A 21,582-nucleotide genomic window follows, 5' to 3' on the forward strand; every position below is an offset into this window, starting at 1 on the left:
TTAAAATTCCTAGTTACCCTTTTATTGTCATCATTATTAGTAGCAATATGTTCATACATAACATCAATTAAAAGTTAGTCTCTAAAATTTTTAATAATACGAGCAAATGGCTAGATTATAATTGTTAAGTAAAAACAGACTCCCAAACATATTTAAGAAAAAGTTATACATGCAGAGACTGAGTGAAAACAGAGCAAAAGTTATTTCAATAATAGTCACCTTTGAGGTTTGGAATTATTTTCTGTGGTTTTCAAACTTAAAAAACATGCTATATAATTTTGAGAGCTGTTAGCAAGAAGTCAAAGTCAAATTAAATTAACCAAAGATATAATGTCGTATATTTTCTTTTTAAATTTTTATTTAAATTCTAGTTAGTTAACATATAGTACAATATTCATTTCAGAAGTAGAATTTGGTGATTCATCACTTACGTACAACACCCATTGTTCATCATAAACAAGTGCCCTCCTTAATATCCATCGCCTGTCTAGCTCACCCCTACACATCTACCTCTAGCAATTATCTAGTTTTTTCTCTATAGTTAGGAGTATCTTATGGTTTGTTTCTTTCTCTTTTTTTCTCCCTTCACATATGTTTGTCTGTTTTGTTTCTTAAATTCCACATGTGAGTTAAATCATATGGTATTTGCCTTTCTCTGACTGATTTATTTCGCTTAGCACAATACACTGTAGCTCCATGCATGTTGTTGCAAATGCCAAGATTTCATTCTTTTGGATGGCTGAGTAATATTCCATGGTGTGTGTGTGTGTGTGTGTGTGTGTGTGTGTGTGTGTGTGTATGACACATCTTCTTTATCCATTCATCAGTCTATGGACATTTGAGCTCTTTCCATTGTTTGGCTATTATTGATAATGTTGCTATGAACTCTGGGGTGCATGTGCCCCTTTGAATCAGTCTTTTTTGTATCTTTTGGGTAAATACCTAGTAGTGCAGTTGCTGGATCATAGAGTAGTTCTATTTTTAAATTTTTTATGAACCTCCACATTATTTTTCATAGTGACTTTACCAGTTTACATTCCTACCAACAGTGCAAGAGGATTCCTCTTTCTCCACATCCTCGCCAACACTTGTTGTTTCTTGTGTTGTTCGTGTTAGCCATTCTGACAGATGTGAGGTGGTATCTCATCATAGTTTTGATTTGTATTTCCATAATGATGAATGATGTTGAGCATTTTTTCATGAGCATCTTTTTATGTTGAGTCATCTAGATGTCTTCTTTGGACAAATGTCTATTCATGTTTTCTGCCCATTTCTTAACTGGATTACTTTTTTGGGAGGGATGTTGAGTTTGATAAGTTATTTAACATTGTACATTTTCTTAAGTTAACTTTTAAGTATTCACTGATAATTAGCAGAAAAGATATAAACCTTTACTCAATATTGATTTATTTTCTTAACATTAGCAGCCTTATATTCATCAAGAAATCTTATAATAAATAATTTAACACAGAACCAGTTCAAAAACTGTGTGAAATAGTACACTAAGTCTAGTAGGGAAAAAAAGCAATGAAGTATTATTTCAGCTGGAAGGATGGCTCTATTTCTTTTTTTTTTTTAATGTTTTATTTATTTCTAGGAGAGAGAGAGACAGAGTGAGCAGGGGAGGGTCAGAGAGAGAGGGAGCCACAGACTCCGAAACAGGCTCCAGGCTCTGAGCTGGCAGTCAGCACAGAGCCCGACGAGGGGCTCGAACCCACGAACCGCGAGATCATGACCTAAGCGAAAGTCAGACGCTCAACCGACTAAGCCACCCAGGCGCCCCAGGATGGCTCTATTTCTAGCAAGACTGAAGGCATAGATGAAGAGCTGGCAGTGACCCATGATGGAGAAGTTTAACAACTGACTTAGAGATTAAAGACCTTCCTTTAAGTCTTGACTCTGCTATTAACTATCTATCTGTCATTTGACAAACTGTGAATCCCACCCTGTCATCTGTCAAGGTGAAGTGAGCAGAAATATCAAGATAAGTTTATGTATATTAGTAGTTTGGAAATTATAAAGTTATCCAAGTGAAAATGACTATTGCTAGCAGTAATATCATACAGTGGTAAATTATGAGCTGTCTGATACTGTAAGCAGGTAGTCACCACAAATCCGTATTAGAAAGATGCTATGGACACTCAGATGTCAGGCAGATAGAGGTGTAAGTACAAAATCAGGTTTTATTTGCACTCATTTGTCTTTATTAGCGCATTCTGTTGTACCAATTGTGTAATATAAGTAAAGACATGGAGTTCAGGATTCATTTTAGATGTGGTTTGTTCTCCTGCTTCTTATCACCTTTCCAACTGAAAGGAGTAATGACATTTGAAAAAACTTCCAAATTTTAAGGGGGAAAGGAGAGAGAATGGTGGCCAGTTTGGCAGATTGCCAGCAGGGCATCATGGAAGGCAAGGGATGGAGGAGATTTTCAGCTTATTAGTGGAGAACTGCTCCCCCTCTGCACCCTTCCTCTTCTGCTCTCCTTCTCCAAGCTTGAAGAAATGCAGAAGAAGGATGGCAGCTTATTTTCTTTCAGAAATTTTCTGAAATTAAATTCTGCTTTACTATTATTCCCACGTCTGTAACACCATATTCTCTGGAAATGTGGAATCTCTGAACCACACAGAATCCACTTACTTCTGTAGAATTCAGGCAGCTGGGGGAAATGATATAAGAATTGTAAGAGGTAAACCCTATGAGAAGATATTTAGCTTCTTAGTGTTTGGCTAGATCTACATAACATATTGTCCTAAAAAGAAAACATCTAAAATGTGTCTATATGTAGATGTGTTATTCAAACATTTGGTTCAAAAACACTTTTGATGCCTGTTTACATAGTGGGCAACAGCTGCAAGGGCAAAACACATTTTTTACGAGAAAACAATGGGTCTGTGGGAGCTTCTTTCTGTGCTGAACATAATTTATCCCACTTCTGTAATTGCAGAGGACAATGTATAATTTCAGCTGGATAAGCTCCAGCTACTAAAGCACAATTCCTAGGAGTGGTCATAAATTCCATTTTCTAAGAAATGCTTGGTCTGAGTGGCATGATGTTTGTCTTTGCGGACACATTTGTCAACCAAATGTTAGTTCCTAGATATCCAAAAAGCAAGGACAGAATCTTAGACATAGAAGAGAAGGGAAGAGAAAAACTACTTTGTCTATTTAAAGGAGATTGATTCCTCCTTTTGGCAAAAAAAGAAAAAAAATGGCACAAATCCTTTAGCTTGATTATGGATGACATGGATCATTTGGGAGACATCTAAACGATCCTCCAAGTCATGGGTCCATTAACAACGACAACAATAACCTTCAGGTTATTTTAAGGCTTCTGACATGGTCTCAGATGATTCTGACTTGTGTGTGGCTGATTTATTGCTGTGTGAATGGTGGGGGCCAGGATATCTGATCGTGAAGAAAAGAATGTTCTAGTTCTGTCTATTATCAGCATTTTTGCTAGGAAAGTACTCCCTCCCTAGTCACGCCCAAGGATGAGTTAGGAGCTAGTTTATGATTACCATACGATTTCCCGGCCCTAACCCACTGGTTCTTGTTTTATTACAGACTCAGAATTAATCAGCCAGTATATATTTAATCTTGAAGAAAATTCTGCTAAAGAGTATGGAGTGTGCATTCCCCAAGACTTCTCATACTAATTTCTTAAGTTTGTCATACTAAGTGATAAACTTCCATAGGAAAATTTATTTCTTCATATTCTCTTTGGCATTTGGGTCCTGGCAGATCCCCTTTCTAATAACTGATAGTCAGCATTTTCAGATTTATATTTATTGTATCTTGTAGAATCTGGTAGTTCTGAAATAAGCATTCTTTTAGAAAGTATTTTATTTCAATATTTCGAGTCATTCATTCCCTGCTTGGGAATAAATAATATTAAAATAAAAAAGAGTATTTCAAATCACTATATAAACACATTTCTTTTTTAAAATTTTTAATGTTTTATTTATTTTTGAGAGAGAGAGAGAGACAGCATGAGCAGGGGAGGGTCAGAGAGAGAGGGAGATACAGAATCCAAGACAGGCTCCAGGCTCTGAGCTGGCTGTCAGCACAGAGCCCAACGCGGGGCTCAAACCCACGAACCGTGAGATCATGACCTGAGTGGAAGTTGGACGTTTAACCCACTGAGCCACCCAGGTGCCCCATAAACACATTTTCTTTTAAATGGAGCATTTCTAAATTAAATGTTAGGAAGGAGAGATGTAATAACAGTAAAACGGATATTTACCGGTATTGCAGCTGCCATTCCCAAAAGGTATAGGAGAAAAAGTACAGTCTTCATGCTTTCTAGGCCTGTGAAGCAAGAAGATAATTAGCAGTGGTGGCTAAAAGTTTCCTCGTGAAAAACTAAAAGATAATCTTCTTAGCAAACAATGAGCTTGATACTGAGCTTTGTATTTAAAGGCGATTACTGTCTTTACAGTAATGCCTTTACAGACATGTGAACTAACATGTCTGGAAAGACGGATTTAATGACAGTTTTTATCCAATTGTGTCTGTGAGAATGACGCCTTGATTTTTTGGCCCAGCTGTATTTGGCAGAACCTACCTCTGTTTTTCACTGTGTTTCCTTGAATAAAGATGCTATTCAGATTTAGGTCTTAAGATCTGTGAATGTTTACAGTAAAGATAAAAGTGACAAAGTGAAGTAATATAGTATGTCAGGTTGGGATAAAACAGCCTGCCTCTTTGGCGGTGGAGAAACCCATACATTCAATGCAGAGTTTTAGGAATGAGAAATGGTATTGCCTGAAGTGGTCACCAATGTTCAACTAATTTAGAGGTCTCAATCCACCAATCTGTGGGTTGGTGGTGGCCTGCAGATGGGTTTGGTTTGGCAGGCACTGTGTATTTTATTTTATTTTATTTTATTCTATTATTAAACAATTTTTTTTAAGTTTATTTATTTTGAGAGAGAAAGAGAGTGAGCAGGGAAGGGGCAGAGACAGAGGGAGACAGAGAATCCCAACCAGGCTCCATGCTGTTAGCACAGAGCCCGATGTGGGGCTCGAATGCACAAGCTGTGAGATTATGACCTGAGCCGAAAGCAACAGCTGGACACTTACCTGACTGAGCCACTGAAGCACTCCAAAGCACTGTGTATTTTATTTTATTTTATTTTCTCAGTGTTTATTTATTTTTGAGACAGAGACAGAGTGTGAGCAGGGGAGGGACAGAGAGAGAGGGAGACACAGAATCTGAAGCAGGCTCCAGGCTCTGAGCTATCAGTACAGAGCCGGACGTGGTGCTTCAACCCACGAACCGTGAGATCATGACCTGAACTGAAGTTGGATGCTTAACTGACTGAGCCACCCAGGCACCCTGCGCTATATTTTAAACTAGCATTTTAAAATTCAGAGGTTTCATGCAAAAACTCAGATTTGCGGTTTGTCTTGAACCACTAAGCCTTTTAGCAACAACAGGCCTTCATGACAAAGCTGGCTGGATCTGAGTAGAGACTGTCGTCTGTAAGGGATGTTGCCATTTGTACCTGGTCTGTTTAACTTGTGTTATTTGCCTTGAATTTGAGTTTAGTTTGTTCCAAATGAACTTTTTCAGTTTAGAGATGAAGCAAGAGATGCTCAAAGAGGCTAAGTAAATTGGCCTCCAGGGGAAGGAGTGAGCTGTATACATTTCCCTGCAGAGTATCTCTAAGCCTAGTGGTCCAGCTCCCACTGGGATTGGGAACAGAGTTTTTAGTCTTTAAAAGAGATTCTCTGGATCTCCTAGAAACAGCAGATGACTCAAATTATTTTTTGCAATCATAGTTTTTATACATAAATGTATCCATAGAGCTTTAAAAAATATTTTGACATTTATAGAAGAAAGTGAGCAGTTCTGCTAGTTATGTCTATATTTCTAAACAAATACTTAAATGGATATTTAAAATAAATATGTATTTTTAAACAATATATTAATGCTAAACATTATTCTATGATTTAATACTGTAACAATCATTTCACATACAACACACACATACAACACACACACACACTAATGTTCCCTTCCTAAAATAATTATATCACAATTGTTATTTAAATAATCTATTTAACATTTATGACAATGTGCATATTCTTCATAGCTGAGCCAATCTGTAATTTCCTGTGTTGAATCATACTTACATTTATTTCTTGAACAATATTTTGTTTTGTCTGGCCCTAGAAACTGCCTCTTCTATTAACGTTCTTTTCCATGTACATTTATTCTTCCCAAAATTTAAAAGTTCCTTTTAATACGCTAACAACAACAACAACAACAGAATGACAACAGCAAACCCATCGAGGACCCCATTTTCCTCTTGGTGTTGGCTCTCTTGCTCCATTTGACAGAAGCCCTCCCCCCGCAGCTATCCTGTCTTCCTCCTGGGATCTCCAGTTACCACCACCCTGGGAATCCCCCTTGCTCTTTTCTTGTGTTTGAGCTCTCGCTTCCTGGATCCCATATTTTTTTTCTTGGTATTCTCCCTAATTTTCATGGAACACATCCTCCAGAAGCTTCCTGAGAAACAGTATATAAGAGACAAAAGTTTTGAGACTCTGTATATCAAGAAAACATGAGTATCTTATCCTTCACTTGATAGATAGTTTGGCTGGATATAGAATTTTAGATAAAAAATTATTTTAATGTTTGCTTATTTTTGAGAGAGAGAGAGACAGAGAGTGAGAGCAGGGTAGAGGTGGAGAGAGAGAGGGGAACAGAGTTTCCAGAGTGGGCTCTGCTGCTGAGAGCAGAGAGCTCCATGCGTGGCTTGTATTCACAAACTGTGAACCCATGATAGGAGCCAAAGTCAGACACTTAACGGACTGAGCCACCCAGGCGCCCCTAGATCCAAGCTTTTTTTTTCTCAGAATTTTAAAACATGTTTCATATTCTTTAATTTCTGGTGTTGCTGGTAAGAATACCAGTGTCAGTGTCCCCCATTTTTTAAATAAGAATAGTTTTTTTTCTTTCTTTCTGTAAGCTTTTAAGTTTTTGTCCTAAGTTTTAATATTTATCCCAAGTATTCTAAAATATTACAATCTCTGACTTAGTCTGGATCCTTTTTAATTTACTTTAAGCACACATTAGTCCCATTGAATTTGGAAGTTCATACATTTCAGTTCTGAGAGATTTTTACATGTAATTCTTTGATAATTCTTGTCCCTCTAGTTTTTTGTATTTTCTTTGTGGAATTCATAATAGTAAAGTTTCAGAATTTAGGAGTTTGTTCTCTAATTTACTTACAGTTTTTGCTTCTTTTTTCCATCTCGTTTATATTATTTTTGGAAACTTCCTTAATTTTATCTTTTATCTCTACTATTTTTTAAACATTTAGCTCACACACTTTTCATTTCTTATTTCCTGATGTTCCCCTTTTTAATTTTATCTCCTTTCTTCATTAGTGTGATATACACTCTTATTTTGGGGGGGATATTAATTAAATATTTAAAAAAATTTCCTTTGAGCCCTGCATTTTCTGTTTCCATATTATCTCAGTTTTTCTGGCTTACTTTGGTCTTTGATTTTTATGTTGAAGCTTTTCTCAACCATCCAGTGCCTTTGGATGTATAGTAATATTTAGTAGCAAGTCACTAAAGAGGCAGTTAGACATTTCATTCATGGGCAGGGCTTGACACCTTGGAGAGCTATCATGGAGGGATTAAAATAGGAACCTAACACTTTTGATTTGGTGCCCTAAATGTCATTGTCAGATTTTTGTTCTTGGGTAGATTTTTTTTTTCTAGAAAATATCTCCATATATCCCACCCCAGGGATTGGATAAAAGCCTGGTTGCCACTTTCTGTGAGATGGAGGAGTAGAGGGATTGAGGGCTTTCGGTACAATATACTGACTCTCACTCCCCAGATTCTGTATGGCACCATGGTGCCTATTTAGAGCCCAGGATCAGAGAACAATCTTCTCTGTTCTGTTAGGGGTGAAATGGGGAGTCCTCTGGCAATGCATGCAGGAGGAAAGATCTGACAGACTTTCCACCAGTCCTCCTAAGGCCTCTCTCCTTGCCTCAACCTTGCAAATTACCTGGTACCTCCAACTCTTGAAACTTTTCTGGGTTTTGCAGTGTGAACTGACTTCTTTGTCTATGACACTCTTCTTTGAAAATCCTTAGGTTTAAGCTTTCTCTATTTTTCCAACTGCTTGCTACCTTCTAAAAATTTGCTGATATCTTTTATCTTGTCACCTTCTCTTTTTTCTTTGTTATTATGAGTTTATATTATTATTTGTCTTTTTCTATCATTATATGGGAATTTTAGCTGGGAGTGACAATATATGCATGTATTTCAACCCCATTTAAATTTTTTAATGTTTATTTTTGAGAGAGAGAGCATGCATGCATGCACATGAGCAAGGGGAGGAGGAGCAGAGAGGGAGGGAGACACAGAATCCGAAGCAGCTCTAGGTTCTGAGCCATCAGCACAGAACCCAGTGCAGGTCTTGAACTTGTGAACCTCAAGATCATGATCTCACCCGAAGTTGGAGGCTTAACCAACTGAGCCACCCAGGCTTCCCTTCATTACCCCATTTAATTAACAGATGATTTCCATTTATTCATCTGATTTATATTCCCATTACTACACTATTACTACTACTACTTCTACTGCTGCTGCTGCTACCACTGTTAACTACTGCTGCTGCTATTGCTACTAATAATACTACTAACACCACTGGGTTTCAAGACTGCTGCTGCTGCTGCTGCTTCTAGGACACATAGGAATTTGTGTCTTTGTTCTAACTTCATTAACAAATAAAGATTTTATTGAAGAGAAGGAACAGCCTACAGGTACTAGCACAGACTTCCTTATCCTATTAGAAAAAATAGAAACACACTTTCACCTATCCTCCTATCCAAACCTCACAGGGCGGGCCACCCAGACTAGAGAACAGTGTGTTGGAAGAATGGAGATTAAGCGTTAGGGAAAAAATCACTTATAACCTTCTATCACCTTAAAAAACTAATCTATTCCATGTTTAATGAAAGTAAGACAAACTCAGCTAGGAGACTTAAATTTAATTCCTCTAATGGACCCCTCTGAAAATGACTGTACATAACTTCAGAAACTCAGAGTACTGGCAGTGGCATGTGTGTTCCATTTATATCTTGAAATAAACATTTAGAACTAGTAATGATGTGTAATAAATACTGGAAGTTTATATTATCAAAGTGCCTTGTGTTTACCAAACAGATTTACAAATGGGATATTATCTTATTTGACCTTTGCAACAACCCCGTGATGTGGGAGATGAAGAACAGGACTAGAAAGGCTATGACATGACATGCTGGAAGTCGGAAGGCTGTTAAGAAGGGAACTGGGCTTGAACCCAGCTTTCCTGGCTCCTGCTCTGGTGCTTTCACGGCAATTTCGCAAATAAAGATCTCTATTTTACCTCTTACACAAAGATGTAGGGAAGGAGGAAAAACAAAAAAAACCTTCTATGCCAGTACTGGGAAAAATTCAGAATTCACTTTGAGTTTTTAAATAAAGAGTTCCAATATTTTAAGGTTTAAGATTTTGCATACCTGGCAAATACATTTTTTCTAAGTTGAGGAAAAAAAGGCTTCTCATAGAATGTTGGTTGGGTTATTTGATATCAAAAGTCCCTTTCAATGCTTTTTTAGTTGAAACAAGGCAAAAACATAGAAATTCAATTGCCTCTGAATGAAGAACACGTTTAAATAAAAATATGTAGCAACTCCCTGTACCCCAAATTCTAACACTTCAGGGATATTAAAAAACACCTTGGAAAGAATAAAGCATGTAACTGTCAGAAGAGCTGAATTCTGGCTCCAACACTGTTCTTAACTGGCCTTAAAAGGCCTTGGGTAGGTAACTTACCCTTTCTCAGATACAGTTTTCTTAAGCGGTGAACAGTGAAGCAGATGACCTTGATCTTTTAGCTCTAATATTTTATAATTCTAAAATTGAAGATAATTCTATGAATTTCATGAACCATAAACTGCTATCTTTTTTCTGTAAATTACTAAACCCACTGAAAATATATTGCATTATTTTATTGTATCAAAATGAAATATTTTGTATTATGGTATTTACTGCTTCAAGCAACTAAGTGGTATTTATTTCATATCTTTATTACTGATGACAATTTAAAATATTATATTCTCTTAGTGAACGCTAATGCAAAAAGTCATTGAAAAATCCACTTTCCTTCTTCTGTATTTAGAATGTAACATTCATTCATTTTATCAGTATTTACTAGAGTTATGCAAGTAATCATTTATATTTTATTTTATTAGAAAATTTTTTTATATGTTCATTTATTTTTGAGAGAGACAGAGACAGAGAGACATGGAGCATGAGTGGTGGAGGGGCAGAGAGAGAGAGGGAGACACAGAATCCCAAGCAGGCTTCAGGATCTGAGGTGTCAGCACAGAGCCGACGTGGGGCTCAAACCCATGAAATGTGAAATCATGACCTGAGCCAAAGTCAGAGGCTTAACTGATGGAGCCACATAGGTATCCCTACCATCATTTACATTTTAGATCAGCTTATGCTGTTTAGTAGAATACAGTTTTTGAAAACTGTAAACATATAAAAGAATATAGTTTAGTGCGGGGTTTTTTTTTCTTGGCACTGTTAACATTTTGGGGTGGGTAACTCTTTGTGGTATGTAGGATGTTTAGCATTCTTACGCATGTAAAATGTTTAGCAGCATCCCTGACTTCTACCTACTAGATATCATAGCAAGTCCCCTATCTGCCACCAGCTATGACAACTGAAAATGTCTCCAGATATTGCCAAGTATCTCCTGGAGGATAAAATTGCCCTGATTGAGAACTACTATTTTAGTAGAAGAGGAATGGTGCTTTGGTGCTTTGCCAACTATGTGATCTTTGGCAAATTACTTAAACCTCTAAGCCTCAGATTCTCCATCTAGAATGGGGATAATGTCTGTGATGGTTAATTTTATGTGACCACTTGACTAGGCTGCAGGATGTCCATATATGCCATTAAACATTATTCCTGGGTATGCCTGTGAGGTTGTTTCCAGGAGAGATTAGCATCTGAATCGGCAGACTGTCGTTTAAAGCAGATTGTTGTGGGTTTCAAGACTAATTTCCTTTGTTTTAGTTTTTATAACAATATATATAGTTAATTAAATTTGAGAAAAAATTTCTCTTTAACTTGACCATAGTTAAATTCCCTTCACTTTTTAAAATCTAATGCAGCTGAATGAATGAAGAAGAAACACATGTCCAGTTGGCCATAATGTGCCTCACTCATTTACTTTTATCCATTTATTAAGTGCTTACTAGACACTGCCAAAGCACAAGGCTACACAGTTTTTTTTTTAATTTAATTTTTTAAATATTTTATTTATTTCTGAGAGAGATGGTGTGAGCAGGGGAAGGTCAGAGAGAGAGGGAGATACAGAATCTGAAGCAGGCTCCAGATTGTGGGGCTCAAACCCACAAACCGTGAGATCATGACCTGAGCCAAAGTCGGACGCTTAACCCACTGAGCCACCCAGGCGCCCCCATAGTTTATTTTTAATGTTTATTATTTTTTAGAGATAGAGACAGAGAATGAGTGGGGGAAGAACAGAGAGAGAGAGAGAGAGAGAGAGAGAGAATCTAAAGCAGGCTCTAGGGTCTGAGCTGTCAGCACAGAGCCTGACATGGGCCTTGAACTCACAGACCAGAGATCATGACCACTCAGGTCCCTGGGGAGGAGGATCTGGTTTTAGAAGAAAGATGATGAATTAGTTTTGGACTCATTGCATTTAAGTAGAGACATGCTTGAATAAATAGGTATGGAGGTAAGCATAGAGCCTGGGGCTAAAGAGAGAGTTTTGGATGCTGTTACTATGAGAAACCAGACAGAGAGTAGAGCAGAAGGCAGGAGCCACAACCCTGGTGAGTAAAGACTATTAGGTAACATTAGAGGATGAGTAAAGCTAAAGATACAAAGGATGAAAGAGAGAGTCACATAATAAAAAGAAAGTGTTAAATGTCACAGAGAAGTCAAAGTAAATAAGGCCAGTGAATTATCCATTGCCTTTGGAAATACAGAAGTTATTGAAGAGTTGAGGGACAGTAGGTTTGGTGCAATAATATTGGTGTAGGCCAGTCTGCAGTGACTGGGGAGTGGACAGACAGTGATGAGATGAAGACAATGAATGTTGCCTACTTATTTAAGATGGTTGGCTATGAAAGGAAGGTAAGATGGTAGCTAAAGGCAGACATGTGGTCACAGGAAATTTTTATTTGCATTTAAATATGGTTATTAAAGCATTTCCCTCATTATGCTGAGGGAAAAGCATAAGTAATGAACGAGAAGATAAAGGGAGAAAGAGGAGATGTGGTAAACAATAATAACCCCAGTGAACCACAACTTCTGGGTTTTATCCCTTGTGACTTTGGCCTTGGTCTTGTGACTTGTTTTGGCCAATGGGACATTAGCAAGCATGATGCCAGCAGGGGCTTAGTAAGCACTTGCATATTGGGATTTGTCTTCCTATGAAAGCCATTCACCGTGCTGTAAGAAAGTTGGGACTAGAGACCAGTTTGGACCATTGAATGATAAGTGGCCACACAGAACCCTGGAAGATATGAGACTGTCTGGGATGATTTGGCCCCAGCTGTGCTCCCAGCTTAGAGACATGTAAATGAATCCAGACAAAAATCTGCAGAAGAACCACCAGGGTGAGTCCAGTCCAGATTGCAGAATCATGTACAAATAAGGGGATTGTTTTAAGCCATTTAGTTTTTGGTTGGATTGTTATGAATTAATAGATAACTGAAATGGAGAAAACAGAGAAGTTGCCTGAGTCACTGTGAAGACAATATTGCACAGTGATTAAAGACAGAGGCTCTGACACAGGCCTTCTGGGTTCACTACTTAATGTGCACAATCTTGGTTCAATTATTTAGTTTTAGGGCGACTGGGTGGCTCAGTCAGTTGAGCAGCTGACTTCGGCTCAGGTCATGATTTTGTGGTTCATGAATTCAAGCCCCACATTGGGCTTGCTGCTCTCAGCCTGTCAGCACAGAGCCTACAGCGGATCCTTTGTCCCTTTCTTTTTGCCCCCTTCCTACTTGCATGCACAGGCATGTGCATTTTCTCTCCCTCAAAAAATAAATAAAACATTAAAAAAATTTAGCTTTTTTTGAATCTCAATTCTCTATCTGTACACTGATGAATAAGATGAAGTGAGATGATAGAATCTCAGGAAGCCTTTGATAAATATTTGCTAGTCTAATATTAAAGCACAGGTGGAAGGTTTTATTTTGAAGAGGAGAGGAGGGGAATTGTTTGTCCTTTTAAACAGAAGGGAGGAAGGCTTAACTATAAGGACACATTGAGGCAAGGCCCCAGGAATTCATGAAGTTGGACTTAGCTATATCTTTTTTACATTTATATAACATTTCACAGTTATAAAATACTTTCTTGTATACTGTGTTCATTTGATCCAATAAAGAAAGGAAGTAGACCATGTTTAACTATAGAGAAACAGACGCTTAAAGAATCTGAATTACTTGGCTCAATGCAAGGCTTAAGAGGTGAGCAAAGACATTTGCATTTGCAATGATGTGGATGGAGCTAGAGTATATCAAGTTAAGTCAGTCAGAGAAAGAGAAATACTATGATTTTATTTATGTGGAATTTAAGAAACAAAACAGATGAACATGGGGGGAGTGGGCAAAATAGAAAGAAGCAAACCAGAAGAGATTCTTAACTCTAGAGAACAAACAGGGTTGATGTGTGGAGGTGGATGGGGGCTGGACTAAATGGGTGATGGGTACTAAGGAGGGTACCTGTTGTGATGAGGACTGGGGTGTTACATGTAAGTGATTAATCACTAAATTCTACCCCTGACACCAATTTTACCATATATGTTAATTAGAATTTAAATAAAAATTGAAAAAAAAGGAAATGAACAAGGATTAGAATGCAATGCTTTGGACTCCGAATCCAAGATTCTGACATGACTACAGAACAGATTGCAGATAAGAAATCAGAGATTCTGGCTTTGGGCCCTGGCTCTGCCAAGTATAAATACTACTTTAAACAAATTACTTAATATCTCCAACTCCATGTATAGAATGAAAATAACAATTCTTTGCAATGTCAAAGGGAGCCATTAGGGGCCACCTGGGTGGCTCAGTCGGTTAAGCATCTGACTCTTGATTTTGGCTCTGGTCATAATCTCACAGGTTTGTGAGTTTGAGCTCCATGTCAGACAGTGCAGAGCCTACTTGGAATTCTCTCTCTCTCTCACTCTCTCTCTCTCCCTCTCTCTCTGCCCCTATCCCACTTGTGCTCTCTTTCTAAATAAATAAATACACAAACTTAAAAAAAATGGGAGCCACTGAGGTGGAGAAGCTCTTCACAAACTCTGAAGTAACATACACATGTACATAATTATTATTTCCATTGCTCTGCTTTGTGTATCTCATCAATGTTATCATTATAGTCATTTATGTCTTCTATTAAGTATGACATAAAGAAAATGAATCTTTGGTGTTCCTTTACTTTTTCCTTCCATTGTTCCATGTCTTCTTCCCGTTGGTGATCTCAAACTGCCCAGGAGACCTAGTTCCAAACATGTTTACATTTAGTTCACTCATGAAAATACTGTCCTATATAACACACATTTAAATTCTAGTTTTCTATATGCTTCTAATCCATACTTAGGAAACAGGGATATTCCTGAACTAATGTCTTCTTAAGGTTAAGGTAAAAGGTATTTTCACATTGGTCTTAGCCCAGAGGAGGTTAGTACAGTGCTGAAAATCTTGGCATAGCTGTGAGAAGACATAATAAGACTTGGAGTAAGTGTAGAGTTTGTCACATGACCTCTGGCGGCCAATTGTGCAACTTTTTTGACAGTCAACTCAAGGTTTCCTTGTATGATTCCTGATTACTGACTGTCCAAGATGGAACTATTTTTAAGGGTCTCATGTTTATTTCCATCCTGAAATTAAAAAAAACCAAAATTTAAAGAGAGAATATGGCTATGTCATTTAGAATGACTGAAGTTGGAAATCACCTCAAATTTTCTTTTTTTTTTTTTTTAACTAGGCTTCACATCCATTGTGGAGCCCAATGTGGGGCTTGAACTCACAACCTGAGATCAACAGTCAGCACTCAACAGATTGAGCCACTCAGGCACCCTTCAAATTTTCACTTATAAAGCAGATGACAGTGTTTAAAGATTGGACCTGTGGAACAATCTGGCATTCAGAATGCAGGAGGCCTCGAGTTCTTGTGTTGTGTCCTACTTTGTCCTTAGACCAGTCACTGGGCATTTTTGTCTCACTGCACTAATTGTATTTGCCACACACTGATCAAAATAATTTCACAGCCTTCAGCTTATTTTAAGAACTGAACAAATGTGCTGATTTGTATAAATAAGACAGAATAGAGAACTTTCCTGGAAAATGAGAGATTTTGAAAATAACTGTCATACTGAAGACTACAGGGAGGCTTAATTAGCTGATGCTTGCAAAGTACTTTGAAAATGAAATCCGTGATGTCCTTGCTAAGTATGATGAATACAATTTAATCTTGGATAAGTAAAAAGTCATGTATTTTGAGGCATTCAAATTTGGTGTGCACTCTCTACAAAATGCAGAATGTCCTTTTTGTAAAAAAAAAAAAAAAAAAAGCAAATAAAACTTGTTGAAAAATGAAGAAATGAGACAAATTTTTGAATACAAAGTTATTAGTCTTGAAGACTTAAATATGGAGTGCTGATGTGAAATTAGATTGCTATTTTGCCCAAATGAATGAGTCTATTCAGAGACATTGGCATGGCTGAAAGAACACTTTGGTATAGAACTGGAATCTAAGTTCCAGACCTGAACTGAATTTGCCAGCCAAGAGACTTTTAGTCAAGTCACTGGTTTCTTCATCTACAAAGCAGAAAAAATTATAGTATCTTTCCTATTTACCTTCTAGGGTTGTTTTGAGACTCAAATGTGATCATATAGTCATTTGATTATTTCACCTGTAAAAAATGAAATGAATATATCTTTTTTACAATATTCATGAGGCAAAAATGGCTTAATAACTCCAATAATTAATGCTTCACTGAGACTTTAACTCATTCTTTTAGAGTTCTTAAGTGTTATCTTTCTTTCATTTGTACCACTGTTTCTTTTCATGGGTCTGAAGAGGTTAGAAATGAGAGATGATAAGGAACTTTGAAGAAAGCCCTTTTCTTCTGTTAGGAGCAGAGTGTCTCATTACCAAACTTTTAGGAATTTTAAAAGATGATAGCTAAACTGCATTTTATAAGAATGGCCTTTCTGGGGGAAATGTAGGATTCGACATTTCAAATGCCTGAAGTTCTACTGACCAGCCCATAGAAACAAATATCCAGATGAAACATTTGGCATGGCAGAAACAGGTCTCCTCATTAAGAACCAAACTTCCATGAATGTTAACTCTATTCATGAATGTCAATAGCTTACATGGGTAGGTGTCTTAAGATCATTTCTACCATTTCTTATTTAATAGACATAAACATCATAGTACAGTGAAGATGTCTGTAAATTCTTTGCTGCTCCTCCTCTCGAGAGGTGCAATCTAATTCTCTTCTACTCAAATCTGGACTGGCTTTAGTTACTTGCCCAAATGATTGAGGTAGGCAGAAATGATATTTGAGGACTCTAGAGTTTGGCTCATAAGCAGCTTTGGAATTTGGATCTAAATCTCTTGGAATATTTGTTTTGGGAGGACTGATCTTCTTTGTAAGAAACTTACTCCACCAAAGACACTGTTTAATGATGCCCATAGATTACAGCTTTCCATCTGTCTTTGCAAAGGCATAGCACATGTAAGCAGAGCCACCTTGGACCCTCTAGAGCAGCTCATTTGCTAGCTTAGTACCTGTGAGTGACCTGCCCAAACTCCAGACCCACACAAGCTTGAAACATTATGAAATCATTAGTGTTTTAAGTCACTAAGTGTGCGAGCAGCAATACATAGTTCGAATATTAAATATCTTGAATGAAATAGCACTCAGGTATAGTCATTAGCAGTGTAGCATCACTTATCTTGACCCAAATATAGTTTTATTGAAAAGGTAGGTTTTTAAAAAAAATTTTTAATGGTTTATTTATTTCTGAGAGAGAGAGAGAGAGAGAGAGATAGCATGAGCAGGGGAGGGTCAGAGAGAGAGGGAGACACAGAATCTGAAACAGGCTCCAGGCTCTGAGCTAGCTGTGAGCACAGAGCCTGATGCGGGGCTCAAACCCACGAACTGTGAGATCATGACCTGAGCCGAAGTCGGATGCTTAACCAACTGAGCCACCCAGGTGCCCCTAAAAAAGTAGGTTTTGGGGCGCCTGGGTGACTCAGTTGGTTAAGTGTCCAACTTCAGCTCAGGTCATGATCTTGTGGTCATGAGTTTGAGCCCCATGTCACACTTTGTGCTTCCAGCTCAGAGCCTGGAACCTGCTTCATATTCAGTGTCTCCCCGCCCCCACCTCCAGCCCATCCTCTGTTTTCTCTTTCTCTTTCCTCTCTTTCTCTCCCTCAAAAATAAACATTACAAAAATAGAAAAAGGTTTTTATCATTGACTGTTATATATAATAAGTAATAAACTAGCTTTTATTTTTTAGATTTTACTATATGCCAGGACTATACTAAGCACTTCATCTATGAACCATCCATGTATTCCTACCTGTTGCCTCACCTCCACCTCATTTTTTTTTAATGTTTTATTTATTTCAAGGAGAGAGAGAGAGACAGCGTGAGCAGGGGAGGGTCAGAGAGAGAGGGAGTCACAGACTCCGAAACAGGCTCCAGGCTCTGGGCTGGCAGTCAGCACAGAGCCCGACACAGGGCTCGAACCCATGAACCATGAGATCATGACCTAAGGGAAAGTCGGACGCTTAACTGACTAAGCCACCCAGGCGCCCCTCACCTCCACCTCATAGAATATCCATTCAATAAGAGCTTTCTGAGCTCTGGACCACTGTGCCCAGTCATGGATGAGGAGTCATGGATGATGGAATTGTTTTTCAGGGACATTCTCAAAGATTTCTCTCTCTCTCCAGCTTAGGAGAAATGTACATTCTCCCTCTTCTATAATGTGTAATTGAAGGATTACTTTAATTATATTTGGAGGCTCCCACAGGCTTATCTTAGGCAAGGCTGTGCGATAGCCATGTTTCCACATCTCTTCATCATTCCTCTCAGATTCCTCATCTGATTGTATCACTCACCACTCACTAATCTCACAGGGTCTCATTTCACAACTCTGCACAGGATGGAGTCATGGAGGCAGTGCTCTGTTCTGTTCTTCAGGCATTTGCCAGTCCTTCTGAAAGTTTCCATCACTGCCTATGTTAAAAATGATTCCAATAGGCTAAGAGAGCATGAAGATCTGAGCAAACATGGTATCTTTTTTTTTTTAAAGATCTTATTTTTAGGTAATCTCTACAGTCACATGTGGGGCTTATACTCACAACCCGAAGATCAAGAGTTGCATACTCCATTGACTTGAGCCAACCAGGTGCCCTACAAACATGCTGTCTTAAAATTGGTTACAGGTTTTTACTGACCTATAAACAAGGTCGTCTTTTTTATTTTATTTTTTTGAGAGAGAGAGAGTGTGTGTGCTGGCAATGGGCAGAGAAGAGAGAATCTTAAGCAGGCTCCTTGCCCAGTATGGAGCCCAACATAGGACTTGATCTCACGACTGTGAGATAATGACCTGAGCTGAAATCAAGAGTTGGATGATTAACCTACTGCACCCAGGTACCCCAGGGTTAAGTTTTCTGACTTTGGTAAATCTCAGGCTATGATCCTTCTGGTTCCTATCATATTATATAGATGTTATATATAACTGAAGTTGAATAAAATATAGTAAAAATGCCTTGCTTTTGGAGCTACTGAGAGTGGTATAGTGGGAGAAATTATTTGGCCATATTTGTTTTTCTTTGTCCAAATAATATTATGATAAATGTCTTTTTATTCTTCTTTCTCGGTGCATTCAGGGTTTTCTCATATTTACCTTTATTTTTTCCTGTCCCCATCCTTTTACCTATCATTTGGAGTAATAGATTCTTCAGTATTATGGCCAGAGGTGGATATACTATGAAGCTAAGAAGCTTACACCTTAGATCTCCTCACTTGAATGAGTTCCTTGCAAAGTCCTGCACCTAATTTTGATTTTTCTATTTAAAAAAAGAAGTCCTCACACATACAGTAAACTTTTGGTTCACAAATTCTGAATCTACTCCTGAGTATGACTTGCCTGAAGGCTTGGGGCATTTGCTGTGTTGCAGGACTTAATAACATCTGAATGGTTTGCTTCATGTTGTTAATGGCATGACAATTCACCTTGTGAAGCCTAGCCCATGATATGATCAGATATATTACTCCAATTCTTTTCCTGCCTTTAGCTCTTTTCTCTACCTGCACCCCTAATTTATTTTATTCCATAAGTCCCTGGAATTTCTTTCCCCTTGAATGCCAGTTCTTAATTTTCTGCTCTGACTATTCTTATTTGAATTTCCCTTATTAGTTAAAGTCTACCAGCATAATATAAAATAAAAAGAGAGACGATGGAAAATGTCTCTCTTTTGTTAATAGAGTAAGTTGGTTGTTAAGCTCTGCTAGTTGGGAGAGGAATTTCAAGTGCTTTCAGCTCTGTGAATGTACCAAGAACTATTCACTGGGGTAGTTCTCTTCCAGGATTAAGAAAAACAGTAAATCATACCTAAGAGCAGTTCCAAGTAGCCTCATTCTCATGGTGTTGGGATCTGCTGGGTAACAATGGTGGGCTTTGATGAGTAGTTCTTGTGTGAACCACTAATGAAAGCACTCACTCCAAGGGGAGGTCCCTCCAGGATTCAGCACATGGTTGAAGCCTCTCATGTGCTTTGGTGAGGGCCAACACATTAAACAGGGACAACAATTGCTTGTCCCAGTGGTGCAATGTTATTCATTACCTGCCTTCTCTGAAAGAAGCAGATACAATAACCCTAATGAATTTCATGGCTGAGGTTTGAGGAGTTCTTTGAAAATAGAGTGAAGAACCAAAGCATATTTAGGCCTTCAGAGGGGGAAGTTCCAGAAGATTCATTCCAGCAAGGAGGGAACACAGCTGGTCCACAGCTGTTAATTCTACCTCTCCCACACTGGGAAAGTATTTTCCTCCCCCTGAATCTAGAAACCTTCCATTTGTTCCTCCAGATCCATACCATATCCACTGTCCAATCTTCTCCAACCTGAGCTATCCCAGGGCCTGTGAATGGCATTACAAGGTTTTCTTGCCTTATGGTTTCTATTGGGTACAGCCAGTGGAGTGCACTGCAGGAGAAATTTGGGGGAAGGAGGAGAGCAATATCAGGCTATACATTTTCTCAGTGCCCTCTCTGTGACTATGTCCCTCCTCTGAAGGTCATAGACCCTCTCACCTCTCAGTGACCCTCTCCATGCAGCATTTTCTGTCTGGGTGCAGAAAACGCTCCCTCCCTTGGTATGTACAAGCTTAGTTCTTATCAGTCTGTTCTTAGAACCCCTTGCAGCTTCTCTATACCCTGCCCACACCTTGGTAACCCCTTTATATATTCTATCAAATCCCCAAATTCAATTTTTTGGCCTGGATCTATCATTTCCTTGCTGAAACCTTGACCAAACAACACTTGATTCAAAATTTAGGATTCATGGGTTTGGATATTTTCAGATCCTTTGCCAACAAAGCTGCCTCCTGCTCCCCAGTGCTGCCCTGTTTCAAGTCTGTCAGACAGTTGCTGTGGGGACCCACTTGGAACCCTCATGTTGGTATGAAGATTATTCAAGGTTGAGGGCATTTGAGATTAAACAGATGCAGAAAGAAACCTTCTTGGAGCTTCCTTTATCTGACTCACAGCAGAAACTTCTGAGAAATGAGACACTGCCATAAATTCCCTCTTGCAGGCAGCTTGTGCTCCTGGGAGACAGATCAAGAGTAAACCTACCACAAATTCCTCTCCAGGAGAGTTTTGTGGCCACTTATACTTGTATAAACAAACATTTTCACAAACTCTCTTATCTCTGGTTTGTTCTAAAAACGATTGTCTTTCCTAAAAAAATCTGTTGTCCTTCCCATAGATGCTGTTTCTTCCCCTATTCCTTCCTTTCTCCCCCCTATTCCTTCCTTTCTCCTACTAAATTAGCTATACAGCCTTAAACTCTACCTGCTTAAGGGGCCGGCTACTTTTGTTGGCTCCTCTGTACATATGAATAAACTTTTTTCTCCTGTTAACCTGTCTTTTGTCAGTTTAATTTGCAGGCCCCAAACACCGAATATAAGAGGGCGAGGAAAAGCTTTTTCCTCCTCTACATTGCCTTAGCCGGGACATATTTTCCTTTTTCTTTATTTTTATTATTGTTAACTTTTTAAGTAAGCTTCATGTCCAGTAGGCTTCATGCCCAGTATGGACACTTAACCAACTGAATCCCCCAGGAATCCCCATGTTTTTCTTTTTAAATGGAGCATAGCAGTTATTTTTGGAGAGACCCAAAACTACAAGGTATTCAAATGTGATCAGCAAAGATGATTTTACTGGTAAAATCACAAATTTTGAAGGGTGAATCAAAGAGTTT

The 21,582-nt window shown here is 38.3% G+C and overlaps 1 protein-coding gene across 1 annotated transcript in view; it reads right to left on the reverse strand.

The window, feature by feature from the left end:
- SPARCL1 (SPARC like 1) overlaps positions 1 to 21,582 on the reverse strand; it is a 46,807-nt gene that overhangs the window by 14,402 nt on the left and 10,823 nt on the right. Inside the window, exon 2 of the mRNA XM_039225169.1 lies at positions 4,247 to 4,311. Within this exon, the coding sequence (XP_039081100.1) occupies positions 4,247 to 4,300 (54 nt within the window). The 5' untranslated portion in view covers positions 4,301 to 4,311. The remainder of the gene's footprint in view (positions 1 to 4,246; positions 4,312 to 21,582) is intronic.

The sequence above is a fragment of the Hyaena hyaena genome, unplaced genomic scaffold, assembly GCF_003009895.1.
Source record: "Hyaena hyaena isolate Hyena2069 unplaced genomic scaffold, ASM300989v1 scaffold_1945, whole genome shotgun sequence".
Lineage (NCBI taxonomy): Eukaryota > Metazoa > Chordata > Mammalia > Carnivora > Hyaenidae > Hyaena > Hyaena hyaena.